The sequence below is a fragment of the Choloepus didactylus genome, chromosome 16 (assembly GCF_015220235.1).
Source record: "Choloepus didactylus isolate mChoDid1 chromosome 16, mChoDid1.pri, whole genome shotgun sequence".
Taxonomy (NCBI): domain Eukaryota; kingdom Metazoa; phylum Chordata; class Mammalia; order Pilosa; family Megalonychidae; genus Choloepus; species Choloepus didactylus.
The window spans coordinates 11,871,458-11,887,825 of NC_051322.1; the positions used below are offsets into that span (position 1 = coordinate 11,871,458).

At 34.4% G+C, this 16,368-nt stretch overlaps 1 protein-coding gene across 4 annotated transcripts in view; it reads left to right on the forward strand.

Annotated features, from left to right (window-relative positions):
* Window positions 1–16,368, forward strand: part of TMX3 (thioredoxin related transmembrane protein 3) — a 104,423-nt gene that overhangs the window by 18,226 nt on the left and 69,829 nt on the right. For all 4 annotated transcript variants that reach the window (XR_005212190.1, XR_005212189.1, XM_037805969.1 and 1 more), the window contains exons 4-9: window positions 41–164; window positions 6,972–7,017; window positions 8,741–8,821; window positions 10,958–11,057; window positions 11,755–11,832; window positions 15,118–15,184. Coding sequence is in view for 2 of the 4 variants with exons in the window: in XM_037805969.1 (XP_037661897.1) it covers window positions 41–164; window positions 6,972–7,017; window positions 8,741–8,821; window positions 10,958–11,057; window positions 11,755–11,832; window positions 15,118–15,184 (496 nt within the window). In the remaining 2 variants the exon portion in view is untranslated. The remainder of the gene's footprint in view (window positions 1–40; window positions 165–6,971; window positions 7,018–8,740; window positions 8,822–10,957; window positions 11,058–11,754; window positions 11,833–15,117; window positions 15,185–16,368) is intronic.

Below are 16,368 nucleotides of genomic sequence, written 5' to 3' on the forward strand. Positions count from 1 at the left end.
AGTGGTTGTCTTTCTTTTTTTTTTTTTTTCTTTAAACAAGTTTTATGCACCGTGGTGTGGCCATTGTAAAAAACTGGAACCGATTTGGAATGAAGTTGGTCTCGAGATGAACAGCATTGGTTCTCCAGTTAAAGTTGGAAAGATGGATGCTACTTCCTATTCCAGTAAGCATGTGTTCAGCTTATTGTTTTACTCCTCACACAGAGAAACTGATTTAATTACATGTAGCGGTATTCAGGGTGGCAGGAAGAAATATTTTCTTTATTTGTGTAAAATTAAAGTTGTTAATTTAAGGCTGTATTTTATGAGGTAAATGAGTTAGCCATGAATGTCTAATGTATACTGTGTGCTAATTTTATGCCTATCATATACATGTAGGCCATTGTTCCTCCTGGGAGCCCATCTGAAGAGACAGCTTACATGAGGCAACTACACAGTTGAATGTTAAACTGTTGGTGTTTTGTGATTTAAGAATGAGAGTTTGTTGTATATTAGATTAGTCTGAGATGGTTTGGAGGAATACAGAGGAATTTGAAGGATGAATAGAGTTAGGATAAGTAGAGGTGAGGATGGAGAAGGTATTTGTGTTAGCTGAGAATCACAGTTGAAAATGAGCTTAATGAGTGTGTATCAGGGAATAGAATGTCTAAAGTGGAGGTCAGCAAACTGGCCTGTGGGTCAGGCCAGATCTGGCCTGCCACCTGTTTTTGTAAGTAAAGTTGTGTTAGAACACAGTCACACTCATTTGTTTACTATTGTCTGTGACTGCTTTCGTGCTACAGTGGCAGGCTTGAGTAGTTGTGGCAGAGACTGTATGCCCTGCAAGCCTTAAGTGTTTACTATCTATGTACAGAAAAATGCTTAAAAGGCTTAGGAAAGGGAGAAATTAAATTTAGAGAAGTATGAGGCATTATAAAAATTTGGAAAGAACATGGCTTCAGAATACTGACCTGGATTCAAATCCTGGTTCTGCCTATTACTTTTCTGTGTAATGACGGGAGTTTCTTAATATCCCTAGGCTCTGTTTTCCACACTGATAATATGTAACTGCAATACCTTTTTATTAGTGCTTTTGAGATTGGAATGGTGTAACACATGTAAAGTCCCTTATAGTTTTTGGTAAATATAGGCTCCCTTTCCCTTTAGTTAATGAAGTGGAAGATTGCAATGCCTATTTCTTTTCAGGAAATCAGCATTATACTATGGCTTACGCTTTTTAGCAAGATAGAACTAAATTTTAATCCCAGCTCTCCTGCCATGTCTTAGTTTTGTGTCTTTGGGAAAGTACTTAGCATTTCTTAGTCTTAGTTTCCATGTCTGTACAAAGAGAGAGTGGTAGTCCTTAAGGTTGTAAGGACTATATTAATATTTTATATTCAAAAACCTCTAGCACAATGGCTAGCATATATAAGGTAATAAAGGATAATATCAGAGTATTAAGGGCCTTTCAGGTCAGACAGTGTTTTAGATTTTATCAGTTGTCAATAGGGAGGTAATGCATATTTTTGAGAAGGCAAGTAACTTCATGAAAACATTTCTGGGCTTTTGGCTGTAACATGTACAATGGAACAGAGTGGTCAGAGGCAGGTAGATAATCTAAATCTCATTTTGCATGAGTCTAGATGTAGGATATTAGGTGTAGGATTGGGGGGTGGCAGTGGTGTGAAGAGGAACCAGAAACTCTAAGACCTTTTCAGGGGCGAATCACAGATACGATAGATCAATTCTGTGATGTAAAGAACAATTGAAAATAGTTGTACTAGGGTCTTAGCTTTGATGCTGAATTATACTATTAGTAGTTGTATAGAAAAGAATGATAAATTTAATTTTCATTCGTTTGCATGTTAGCAACTGTTTTGAATTTGTGCTTTGTGCTTTTTGAAGTTTGGAAATAGGGAACTATAGTGCAGGTGATTTTAGAGCTGAAATTGTTGAGCCACACAAATAAATTGTTGAAAGTTTGAAAAGAATTGAGATCAATGGCAGAAAGTTAACACTGAGAAAGAGAATGTTTGAATTGTGCTTTCTTAAAATAAACTTTTAGCAGTGTTTAAGAAATTTTTAATTAGAATTCCTTTTGACTGTTGCTCGTGAAGTAAGTCTTTTTCTAAACATATGTTGATTAGATATGAATACACACAGATGTACATTTGTTCATAGAGTCATTCATTCATTTATTCACTAAATCAGTATTTACTATTGTTTGTTAAAGCCCTGTACTAGCATCTACAGATTAAAGAAAGATCAAAACACATGCTGCCTGCCCTAGAAATACTTATAACCTAATGGGGGAGAAAGATGAGCTAACAAACAGTCTTAAAGATGGTAAACCTCTTCAGGGATGGCAGTGCAGGGAATGAATATATATATACGTAACACAATATCTTGAACCATCTAGCTTTGGAAAAAACGGAAAGGGAAGCTGGCATTTACTGAGGATAGCCCTATGCTAGGTACTGTGATGGGTGCTTTATATACTTTTTTTTTTCTCATTTGCTCTTTGGATAGGGAATATATTGTACCTCGCTTCTCCCCATCTCCCACCTTGCACACCAACCTGTGTGGTGATACATGCTTATAAATCTTTGTGACTGCTTGCATCATGCAAACATGGTTTATTGAAAAATCATCCTTTTATAAAAGAGTTGCAGAGTCAGCATTCATCTGGGAGATATTTAATGAATGCTTGCCATATGCCAGGCACGTTGTAGGAGCTGGTGATGCATCAGTGAGCAAAACAGACAAAATTTCTGCTCTCATGGAACTTGCATTCTAGTGGGAAGAGACAAACTAATTGATAAACCTAAGTAAATTGTCTGGTGTTATATATTATTGGCTTCTATTTGGTGTCATTGATGAATACATTATCCACTTAATTATAGCATCAAGATGTTTAAGTGCTGTAGAGAAAAATACTATCTTCCCAGAATTGAAAAAAAGAAGTTGACAGGTATCCAATAGCTACTAAGGATTGCAAGTAGGTTTTTGATTTATAACTCTTAAGTTTCCTTAAATACTCTGAGACAGATCTAAATTGGAGTTTTAGTAGAACTTGCAATCAAATAAGTAAAGAAATTGGAAAAAAGTTTTTCAAGCCATCTGTCAACATTATTCTGTGACTGACTATAGAGTACTAAGGGAGTAGGTACATCATAGATACCTGTTCTGACTGCATGGGTCCCTTCTCAGACAAACACGCTCTCAGTGTTTCTCAAAGCACAGTCTGCTCTGTAGGCTCCCCTGCATTAGGGTTACCCAGGATACTTGTAAGTTCAGATTTCAAAGACCCACACCTGCCCTACTGAATGAGAATTTGCAGTCATGAGAATTTGTACTTTTAACATGTTCTTCAGGTGACTCTGTTGTACACTTAAGTTGGAGAACCACACAGTAGAATACTATTTTGATTGATATTTATAGGATTTTGATGTAGGTTGGAATAGGATTTATTAAAAGTGATTACTTGTAGAAAATTGGAGTCTTTGAGGGTAGCTTATTTCTCATTCATGTAATTGGGATAGTTGAAAGCAAATGCCTTCAGATTCACTTAGCCTAACAAATTTCTGTGCACAGATTTCTTGACCCAGAGAAATTTGAACTATTACGATTTATCCTGCCCTTTGTGTTTGGAATGGTACCAAAAACTTCCTGAGGCACGGTGTTGTGATAATATAATCAAATAACATGTTTAAAAAGCTGTCTGTTGACCATTGTACATTCATGTATGGATTTTACCCTCTCTTTTTGTACATGTCACTTCAAAAATGAGAGTGAAAATGGTTTCTCATTCAGAAGGTAAACACTGATATGATGCTACCTGGAATGGTGCACTGATTCTTTTAGAAAACCACTGACATTCTGCCTGTTTACTCCCAAACCTTAGTGTGACACTGTTTTATGGTAAAGATCATGTTTTGCTTCTCTTTGGTATGTGAGCTTGCGGCAGCATTTCATGAATAACATTCTTATTTTGATTTCTTGGTAACAGATTGTATTTGCAAATTAGTTTTACCTTTCTGGATTATAAGCTCGTTTTGGGGGTTTCTCAATCTTCGCATTATCTTTGGGCCTGCTAATTCTTTGGGGGGCAGAGGGGGTGGGATGGTTCCTGTGCATTTCAGGATATGTGGCAGCATCCCTGTCCTCCACCCACTGCCACCCCGGATGTGGTAGCCAAATATGTCTCCAGACATTGCCGAATGTCCCTGGGTGCAAAATTGCCCCTAGCTGAAAACCTGGGCTGTATTTTATACCCTTTTCAACATGTTAGACACATCATGACACTCAGTAAATACTAAGAAATATAGTAGTTTGAGCTTCTCAGACCCTTTTATAAATGTAGTAATAGAAGTACCAGAGGGAAATGACTCAGTAATTTCAAACACCAAAGTTAGAGACAGAATTGGGCCCAGAATCCGAGCTTTGCATGATCTGCTTCTAAGGACATCTCTGCCATCAAGTATTGTTTTATCAAGGAGAAAACAGAAATGAAATAGAGGGGTTCATTCTTAACATCATTTTATGAACATTTGAAAATTGTAAAACTTAAAGGGAAATTATTCATGTTACAAAGGAGTTCATCAGGTTTCTATAACAATCATTCTTCTCTAATACGAAAAATAAAAAACAAAAAATTTTAAAGTCAGACTTGTGTTTTGGTCTCAGCCTGCTACTTAATAATGCTTGCTCTCAAATAAATTATCTAATCTCTCTAATTGTTGGTTTCTTTATCTAAAAAATAGTGTTAGCATGATATTTTCCCCCTCACAGAATTGTTTGGAGATGCAGTTGAAGGTACAATAAAGCCAGTTATAGAATGCTCTATACATGTTGGCTATTATTAATATTATCTGTATGTTGATGTGTCAACAGTTAATTACTTAACAATGAGATCAGGATCAAGAATAGAAAGGAAAGGGATCTAGCATTTGAGGATCCAGTATATGTGACACTCTGGGTTCTCTTCTACATAGCCCTACAAGAGGAATGGTATTCTCAGAAGGGGAGGCAGAATCAGAGAAGTTAGGAAACTTGTGCGGGGTTGCATAGATGGTAAATGGAAGCGTTGGCATCCTAGCCTGTGTTGTCAGATGTCTGTAATCCATCTTTGCTTGTGTTCTTGTTTTGTTGCACCACCATTTCCCTGTGGGGATACCTACGTCCAAAGTGTTAGAAGGAGTCAACGTCAGTTGAAATTCTATCAGAAATGAAGGTTAATGGTCAGGTAGCCAGAGGGCTATAGGGTGAGTGATACTGTCTTCATATTACAGATGTGGAAATTGAGTTCAGGAAAATTAAGCGATGGTTAATTATGGAACTGGGATTTTCACTCTGAAGCGTTTTGTAAGATCCATCGCACCAGGTTATAAAATGCCGTCATTGTATTTTTTTTTCTTTGATTGATACTTCACTTTCATTTGTGTATGAATACATTTTAAGATAAGCTTAGATTATATGAGGGGATTGCTAGTGGAATAAACCTTCCCATTCTGATCTATTATATTAGTCTTTTAAGTGTTTGCAGTTTTTAATGCATTCTAGTTAGAGGTAATAAGGGCTTGTACATACCTACCTCAGTGTGGGGAGAGGGACGTTAAGAACATCTTTTACCTACCTATTCTCCCCAAAAGGTTTTTATTTTTGGCTTGGAAAAAGGCATTCTCAATAGCAGCAATCTTCTTCAATTAGAATATACTTGACAGAATAAAATCCTAAATTAAATGTGAGGCACATATAAATTATGGATCATTCTAAGTTCATATGACTATTCAGAGGCAGAACCTGTTTGCAGAACTTAAGTTACTATTTTTGTTGTTTCTGCTGTTGTTGCCTCTTATGAAGATAAGTGTTGGTCACTCTCCAGTCCCTTCCTGTCACCTCTCTCTTATCTGCTTAAGAGAGAAACTAGAGTTGGCAAAGGAAGGGGAGAGATTTTAGATACCGTTTTGCCACAAATTGCTTTGTCATTTTTCTTTAATGAATTGGTAGGTAATGATGAAAAGCTATAAAGATTACTGAAGGCTGCGATTGGTAGACCAGAACCCAGATCACATATAGGAGTAATTCCCTGTACCAAATTGTGTTAAAATATCGTGGAAATAAAGGAAATTACAAAGGGAGAAATTATATAAATAAATTATATAGTGTACTTTACATATACTGGGATAGTTTTGAAATATTGTATATTGTCCATTAACAGTATTTTTCTTCTTCTTTTCTATCCTAGTTGCCTTGAGTCTATAATGAAGCAGTGTAGTATTAATTGGCACTGTACTTTTTAAAATCCTTTAATACCGAATTGTTACATTTGCTTGTTTCTGTTAACTGTTTCCTCTTTTCCCCCAAAAATGCCATTGCAACGATTATTATTAACCTGAGGATTTCAGATTAATCTTTGAATTAATTGGAAATGTCCTAGATTATTACAAAAGCACAGACTCCTAAACAAGTAGGTAAAGTTGCTTTTAGATCATATATTGGCTGTAGAAATAAAGTATTTTTGCAAATACAATTTATGTTTTTTAAATTACAATACAGCAGTTCTTGTAAGATTCAGAAATACACTAAAGGAAGAGATGGTTGTTTTTTAGAAGAGTGGAGAAGACCTAGAAGAAAAAATATTTGTTCTGGAAATGAAGCTGAATGAGAAGTGGGACTTTGTTTTTTAAATAAGACTATCTTATAAAATAAGTAATTCAGAGTAAAATTTTAACCTATTCTTTGGCCTTTATTTCTTGTCATATTTTGTGCAGGCCACAGGTTGGATAATTAAGTAATTGCTTTTTGTATGACAGTGTCATGTTTTTTCTTTTTTATGTGTCAGTTTACATTATCTTTTAGGCCTTGAAAACATAGCTATAAGGGTTTGTATAAATATATCTATAGATTTTTTTAAGTAAAAGGCTCATTTATTACCTAGTTTCTCATTTTTTAAAAGAAATTTAGAATTATTTATTCTTTTTCTTATTAAGGCATTGCTTCAGAGTTTGGAGTTCGAGGTTATCCAACAATTAAGCTGTAAGTTGAGTGTTGTATGTTTATATGTGTATTTTATTAGTTCACTCTACTTACATGTTATTACATTAATTTCTAGTAGCTTCCTTGAACGATTGAGGATAGCATTCAGCAACTCTTGAGGTACATTATATGATCAGAGGAGAGGAATTATCTCCTAATACTTTCCTTTGTATTTAAATACATGTGTTTACTGCTAATTCACTAAACTTGTACTGGGTGTTTACCATGTGTGAGGCATGTGCGGGTCAGGATTCACGGTGGTCAGTGATGAAAGGTCTTTGCCCTCCAGGGGCTTGAGAGTGTATTCTCCTTTATCTTTGTAAATCCTGTCTGTCTCCTAACGATTTTTACTTTGGTGTAATTGTAATGGGCTTATTTCATCAAAGAGAAAAGCAACAAAGAGAATCAAAATTGATGGAAGTTCAAATATTAAAAATGAGAAAATATTGAAGTCCCTACCATTTAACTATAACCACTACTTGACCACATAATATTTTCCTTCCAGTCTTCCTTTTCTATTCCACATGTATGTTTTCATTAAGAGAGCTGGCTTAACACACACTAACCAGTCCACAGTGGGAGGATTCCTTAAGAAAAGCCAGCATGGGTTGAGCACAGAGGTTCTCTAACCCAGGTGCAAAGATTGTTCCAAAGGGGTGACACAGGCCAGTACCAAGCTGGATTTTGAGTTCTTATTGGCTTCTGTCCATAACGTGTGCAGCTTGCAAGACTGGAGCATTTCTAGGGCACATGGTAATAATGTAATCAAATATATTAAAGTTTCTCCTGATTTACAATCAGATATTGACTAGGTAATGAGGAGTGGAAAATAAAAAAATTGATGGATGTTAATTGTAACCTGTAGGTGTTGATCAAGTCTGATATAGGTTGTACAAGTTGGAAGAAATGGCATAATTCTAAAGGACTTAAATCATAATCAGAATTTATTATTTTATTGATGAAAGGAGTTGAGGATTTGTTTTGAAACTTATTTTATAATAAAGTAAGTTTTTATGTACTAGTTTTAAAATTTTACTAATTTTATAATTTTTATTTCTTGTTTTTTTTTTGTTGTTGTTGCCCTACCCCTTTCCTCCACATTTTAAAAATGTTTGCTGAGCTCCTTGTACTTCCCTGTGTTAGGCAAATTATTCTTTCTGTTCTTTCTTTTTAATTATAGATATTCTGTTGTATTTTCATAATTTTTCTTTATTTTATTTTATTTAGACATATTTCTTTGCAGGCTTTGGAAATTGTCTAGAAAAGTTACTTTTATGCATTGTTTTACTCTATGATCTTGGAGGATCTTATCAAGATACTGTGATGTTATATTGTTTTTAAATATTTTGCTTCTGTCCAAATGCTCTGAATTCCCTGTCCTTTTATTTACTTTTGGTAGGGAAGATACTGATCATTTTAGTGCTTTAATTTTCTAAGCTCTTGCCCATGAATGTGTAGATAATTCACTTTCAGAGGGCATAGACACCATGCAGCTATCAAATACAGAGTGAAATATTTTCATGTAATTTTAACAGAATATAGACTTTTGCATATTTTGATTTGTTGCATACTATATTTTACATGTGTGTGCTAATTCTAAAACCCCTCTGCATTTACTGTTTCATATATTGTAATTTTTTGCAACAGTAGAGAGCATTAAATATTGAAAAGAATGGTAATAATCCAAGCTTTTATCTTTTTTTTTTTTTTTAATCTTTTTAAGATTAAAGGGGGACTTGGCATATAATTATAGAGGACCAAGAACTAAAGATGATATTATTGAGTTTGCTCACAGAGTATCTGGGTAAGTCATTATTAGGAATGACCTTTACTCCAGGATATTAATATTTGAAAAGTATATGTATTTTGATAGACCATATCGAACACACATGTTTTCAGAACTTACCTAAATAAAATGTATATATTTGTTTGTTTGTTCATTAGAAAAGATACTGTTCTCTAGTGTATCCAAAGAGATGCTTCAGATAGAAGAACTGGAGTGTGATTTGCGTTACATATGGCTAACCTAACGTTAAAGTTCATTTTATATAATGAAGAATTTTCTCCCCAGTGGATTTTGAATACATTTTCAAAATTTTGATGGATTCCAACCAACAATTTGTGAATCTTAATTTTTATTTTATGATTTTGCTTTTGTACTGCCTGGCTTACCATAGCTTATTTTTCTTGTTAGCTAATTTCAGAGTTGAGAAAGAAACCCTAGAATATTATTGTTCCGAATAGACTTGGGCTTCAGTGCCTCGCCTGTTAGACAGGAAAATGCTTTTGAGAAACAGCTAAAATGTTTTTCCTTATCTGTAGCATGCTCCTTTATGCCAGTCATGAAGTATTATTCATTTTTGGCCTAGAATGTGACATAATTAGAATCCAAAGATCTAGTTGAGTTGCAAATCTTTTAAGGTTTTATGATAAGGAAGCACATTTCTTCCGTAAGCATTTCCTATTGGTTTGGATAGACAGTACTGTTTTGTTTTGTTTTGTTTTTTAAAGATCTGCATCTTGTTGAGGTATAAAGAAAAGGCAGTGTTTGTAATTATGTAATGTGATTATATGGAACTTCTTGAGGAGATTGGGTTAACTTACAATATCTTTGAAATTGTAGGCACAGAATTATGAGTTTGATAGATATGTCTGTACTAATAAGGTTAAATAACTTTAAAGTAAATTAAAATATTGGAATGGATTTGTTGGGTGGCATGATACTATCTGGTTTAAATTATTTGCAAAAAGGCATAGAATTAGGAATGTCTTTGTATATTAAAGTCTGCAAAGCTTATTCATATAATTTTTTTTTCATTGATTGCATGTTTGATTTTCCTTATTTAGGTATAAATATATTTTGAGATAACTTTAAGTTATGTGAAGAGATTGCAAGTTAGGATATACTTTATTTTCCCAACATAGTCTTTATTTGGCAATTTTGAATGAATTTTAATTGAAGTTAAGATGGGCTTCTCCTGATGTAACTGTGGGTGACTCTATTACAAATGAAATTTCAAGAGTCAGTTCTGGAGTTGCATCACTTACTAGTTTAATTACTAAAGTATTAAAATAGAAGCTAGAGTGATGCAATGCATCTTAAGAATTGTGCATTTTGAAAATATGTTGCACTCTGCAAAATATGTACTGTTCTTTTTGCACATTTGGTGATGGAGCAAAAAATCCAATAATATAGGCCATGTTTAAAAGAAACTGCCTCTTTTAATGTTTTAATTATATTTTGGAGGTAATATTTATAATCTTTGGTGTGATTCATTTTTCAGTTAGTCTGTTTGGCTTTGAAATATGCTTTTATAATTAAAACTATAGCTTTTTTTCTCTTTGTGGGTTCTTATGTTATTATGTCCACTATTTTCCATTTTTCTTGAAAAGAATTAAAATACTTTTTAAACATTTTAGATTTTAACCTCTGTATGGTATTTTAAAACTATGTAGCATTTAAATTGACAGAAAAAGAGATAAACGTTATTAATATAGCATTATAAATGTCTGGGATCATGTTTCATTTTTGTGAGTGATCTCTTGAAAAGGAGAAAAAAAAATTCTCCTGTCAGTTGCTTTGTTTTGTTTTCTGCTGAGGACTCTAAATGAAGTATAGTTCTGTTTTTGCTTTTCAAAATATTGGCTAAGTGATGTTTGAAAGAATGTGTTTGAGACTGATTTTTAAATTGATTGATTAAATTGATTGATTAAATTGTGGGTACTGTATCCTTGGTTGTTTTCTTTCTATAATATATGGATACAATGGTAGTCAAGGACTACAGTTTTATTAGAGTTTTGTGATTTGGGTGCTGTACTTAAAATGCATTTAATATATTAAAACTGTATAACCTTAGACACTTTAGACTTTCAGATAAGGAGTTGTGAATCATACTTTCTGTAATTCATAATACAAGCTAGTTTTATTGTCTTCAAACAGGGCTCTAATCCGGCCACTTCCCAGTCAGCAAATGTTTGAACATGTGCAGAAGAGACATCATGTATTTTTTGTTTATGTAGGTGGAGAGTCACCTTTGAAGGTATGAAATGATTTTATTTTTTAATCCACAACAACCAATGTTATTGTAATTTAATTTGTTTTATATCCAAGACAGGACCAAAAACTTAAAATTTACTTCACTTCAATAGAAATATTTTAATGTAAATATTTTTATAAGGGAACTGCTTTCTTGTATACTCTCTATAGCATCTGCCTTCATGAAACAGAAGTGAGTAAAAAGTGGGTAGATGCTCCTTGCCTTAGTACTTCTTCTGCTATTGACCTAGTGATTTAAATCTTTTATTGCTTTATAACATTTTGGGTGCTTTGAGACTGCACGCTGCAGTTTGAGTGTAAACTTTTTAAAGGCCAAAGACCATTGCCTTAAGCTTGTTTTAGGTGGGTTTGTGTGTTTGTGTATGTATATACAAATTTGTGTGTGTGTATATGTATAAATAAACTTAACTCTTCCTGTAATCATCGAATTAATAAAGGTGAATAGAGCTTATGTTACATGTAATGAACTTTATTTGGAAGGGATAAAAGTGCTTGATACAATGGTCTGTTGCCTTAGAAACTATTTTCACTTGCTTATATTCCATCTCTTCACAAAAAAAGATTTAAGACTGGGATACTACTACTTACTGCATAAGGCTTCTCTGAGTGTTTAATGAGAAATGAATTTTGATCTTTGATTAATATTGTAAAGTGACCTTTTTCTGTTTGTATCTTCACAGGAGAAGTACATAGATGCTGCATCAGAATTGATTGTATATACGTACTTCTATTCCGCCTCAGAAGAAGTGGTTCCTGAGGTAATATTTCAAATTGGGTTTTAATGACACAATTTCAGTTTTTGAATTATTACTTGATTTTATGTATCAGATTTATTTACTGTGACATTTGTGAAATAATAAATATGTTAACTCTTTGCTACTGATATTAGATTGCTTATTAATAATAAGTATCATCAAATTCATAGCAATTAAAGATTATGATGATTACTATTACGATGATTATGATTACTTTAGTGCTTTTTTCTCTTTAAAGTGATAACAGCAGTGAAAAGTAATAGCTCAAATCCTGAAGTTGGTTTGTAAAAGGCGAATTAATTAAGATTCAGTTTTTTTCTTCAACAACTATTTATTGTGCTCTTATCACGTACTGTGCCCTTTTCTGTGTTTTGGATAATCGATGGTAAACGAGACCCTCTAGAATCATGCTTTTCATTCTCATGTGGGGAGGACAGTGGACTAAATTTTGGTGTTGCAGATGACTCTTGAGTTAGGTCCTCAGATGGAGATAGCAGTTGTCAAGAAACAAGTCTAGAGACAGGATATCGTGAGTGCTATGAAAAAGAAAGCACAAGGTAACATGATAGTAGGGCTGTTGAGGAGTGGGGTGGCTGATCTAGATTTAGGTCATCAAAAAAAATGTCTCTGAGGAGAAAATATTTGAACTGGGCTTTCCATAACATGAAGGAGCCATGCAGAGATCCGTGAATACAGTATACCAGAAATACGGAACAAATCATACAGATGCCAAAGATGAAAACAAGCCTGGTATATTTGAGGAACAGAACAGTAGGCCGGTGTGGCTTGGTGTGGTGACAAAGGGGGATGTGGAAGGAGGCGGGAGATGGATGGTGGGAGATATGGGTAGAGGCCCACGTGTGTGATGAGGTGTGACCATGGTCTGCTGTTCCTGCTGTGCTGTGTGCAGGACGAATTGGACAGGGATGAGAGTAGACCTAGGGAGAGCAGCTGAACTCTTGCAATAATTTAGGAAGTTTATACTTGGGAGTTACTAGGGGAAGTGGAGAGAAGGGAATGATGGTTTTGTTTTGAAGACTGAATTATCAGAGCTGCATATGTGGAGGAAAAGGAATGAGTCAGAATGACTCCTAGGTTTTTGGTTTAAACAGCCAGGTAGATGGTGGCAGGGTTGGGGAAGTGATCAGGGTTTTGAATTGCACATTGTAATTTCATTCAGTGTATTAGACATTTAAGTACAAGTGTACAAGCATTGAAATAAGCATTTTGATATAGAGTTCTGGAGTTAAGGCTGCACAAATAGAATTTTTAGACATGGGATGCAGTTTTCTAAGGAGGTATAAAATGGAGGGGCCTGTACCTGAAGACAGTGAAGGAAAATGAGAAGAAACATCTCATATATATTTGTGTGTGTGTGTGTGTGTGTGTGTGTATATATATATATTTTTTTTTTTTTCCCCATAGATATTTTGAAAAACAATGTGAGGAGAAGCCAAATTAAAAAAATGTTTGAAAAAGGAATGGGTAGTTGGATAAGACATTGGCAAAGTAGTCAGGAAGACAGGAGAAACGTAACCATGTTTGTCTACATTGAGATTTGGTGGGTTTGACAAAAGCAGTTTCAGTGGAGTAAAGAGGACAGATGCCTCATTGACGTCACTCGAGGGAAGGGCAGATGAGAAAGTGGTGCCCCCAAGTATAGACTTCTCTTTAGAAAAGACTTACTCAGAAAAGGACCTGAGAAATTTGGCAGTAGGTGAAGGAAAACATGAGATAAATCAAGGGAGTTTATTTTTTAGCCATACAAGGTTTAAAAATTGGAACAAACGTCTTTCTTTTTCCCCACAAGTAAGTCAGTCCTATTTCACATTTGACTATTTTGTGTGTAGTGTTTTTTAATGATTAAATATTTGTTTCAAGAAGATGACTGGCTAACACAGATGAAGCGTTAAATGCTTCCTGCAATATGTACATAGATGCTTATCTCATAAATATGTGTTCTGAAGTGATTTTCAAATACTTGGGCAACCTCAGTTTCTAGCCAGCCTAAAGCCATTGAGCTTTAGTTTGGTAGAAGATGACGGTTGTCTGGCCGAGCACTTTATGTGTATGCAAGGAGTTGTAGGGAGGAGGGAAGATGAGGTGGAAGAAGGGCCTTCCTTGCTGTCAGGTTCTCAAACAGGGACCCCTCCAAAGTGAAGAACCACTGTTCGGAAGCGATGTAGGATAGCTTCGTATTATGCCAAGGTCAGGAAGGCACTAGGACTAGAATGTCTATGTATTTTTGTCTCTTAAGCCCAAAGGACCACATTTTTTTGTTAGGAATGAGAATTTCTGTTGGAGCCTCGTTGCCAAAGCATTCCTGGCAGCTTCACTTGGAGTGAACCAAAGGATTTGTTAAGTTCTAGGCCCTGGCACTATGTGACACCATCTCAAGCCTCATTAACTCACATTTTTAAACAGGTGTCTTAGGTCAGGTTTCCTAGAACCTAGATGACGTTGGCAGGGTTAAAACATCTGCCACATACTCATTATTATTAACCTTCTGAACTGCTTTCTTCAAGCACTCTTTTCTTGTTTCTGCATATATCAGTATTGTCATCTTTTTTTTTTTTTAGTTCTGAGTATGAATTTACGAAAGTCTGCTAGAGGAAAACAGTTATTTTTTAATAATGTGGGCATGTTTATGCGCATGGAGAATTCTCAAATAAGGACAGAGCTCATAACTCTGTAGTTTTTCCCTTGTTTTAAATTTTGATGTTTGAAAGCTTCATTAGCTTTACTACTAGTATTTATGAAACTAAGGGGATCCAAAGATGTAAATTAAGACAGTTTCTGATTTCAGGATTCTTAAAGAAGAATGGAGAAGATTGGCATGTGGGCAAATAGCTGTAATACAAAATAAGTTTAAAGGGATACAAGGACGCAGAAGAGGGAACTATATGGTTGCAGGACAGAGTTCCACACTATTTCACTGGGGTTATAGTGTGGACCATCTGGGTTGATCCTTGAGAGATGTGCTGAGTATTAAAAAGTACTTAACAAACAGCTTTTTGATGGGTTGCCAAGAGCAGAATAGAGGGCATGCTTGAGGTGCAAGCCTTGGTTGCCACAACCATAACAAACAGGATATTGTACCAGGAGATGCATTTTTAAAGAAGCATTGAGCCTAATCCTTGGGCAAACCTGGGTTTGACTGTGCTCTTTATAATTGTTTATTATTTACTGTTGGCATGCTTTTCTTCTGGTATCTTTCAATGCTTTTGAAATCATAGTTATCAATTACATTTTTTAGTGGTAAGTTATTGAAACTTTTCATTTTTATAGTATGTGACGCTGAAAGAGATGCCTGCTGTGCTTGTTTTCAAAGATGAAACTTATTTTGTTTATGATGGTAAGTCCTAATATTTTAATTCATATGAAACATTTTTAAATTAAAATGCTGTATCTTTTATAGGACTTAGGTGTTAATAAAAGATTTAGCAAATTTAGTATTAGTAAACTACTGCTTACAATTTGTTAGTTGAATGATTTCATAGGATTTTTTTAACACTTCAATTTTAGTTTATCCGTCTAGTGTTCTCTCATTCTGAGTTTTGCCTACAATGAATTTATTTTTTAGTCAGATTGTCTTTTTGAGAAGTGACCTGTATGTAATTTTTAAGCATTTCTTTAAAATGTTGAAAATTAATTTAAGAAATATATCATCTAACATTTTAGATACACAGAAAGGTGAGGAAATCAAAATCTTCATTTTGTTGACTCCCCTATTTATTGCTTGCCATCTCTATCCCTGACAGAAGTAACCACTTACCTGGTATTAAGCATGACTTTATTGAAGAAAATACTTGGTTTATTTTTAAAATTTATTTTTATTATGATAATCAAACATACATCATAATAAAGAGGCTGGTAAAATAATATAAAATCCCACATTTTAAGGTTAAGCAGTTTCCAGCATCTTACCATGTTTGCTTCAACTGTTTTTTTCTCCTTTGTTGAAGTTTAAAGCAAATCCCATACATGGTGTCATTTCATCACGATGTGCTTCACTATGCATCTCCTAAAAACTATATACCTTTTTTTTTTAGATGATCACATGCTGTTGCAATACTTAATAGAATTAACAATAGTTTCTTGTATTATCTAGTACCTCCTCTCATGGTTTCAAGAGAAACAGTGAAGCTCAGTATCAATTGGGTACCACATGTCCACTCGAAAGTGAATGTTAAGTCTCACCTATTAGCAGTCTTGGTAACATTATAAATTACAATTTAATAAAACTAAAAATTCAACTTATCATTTGTACTAGCTATAGTTCAGGTGCTCAGTGGCCTTACTTGTCCAGCTACTACCATGTTGGCCAGCACAGATATGGATGATTTCATTCATTACAGAAAATTGTTCTAGAGTGTGGTTATTTCTGTTACTGAGTTCTCTATAAAACAGGAAACTAAAGCTAGTTGAGCAGTAGATTTTGGATTGCTTAAAAAACTTAAATGAATAGAAGGCTATCCAAGAAAAGGAACGTTATGGTTGTTTTGTTTTAGTAAAGGGAGCATTTTGCTTTGATAGTCA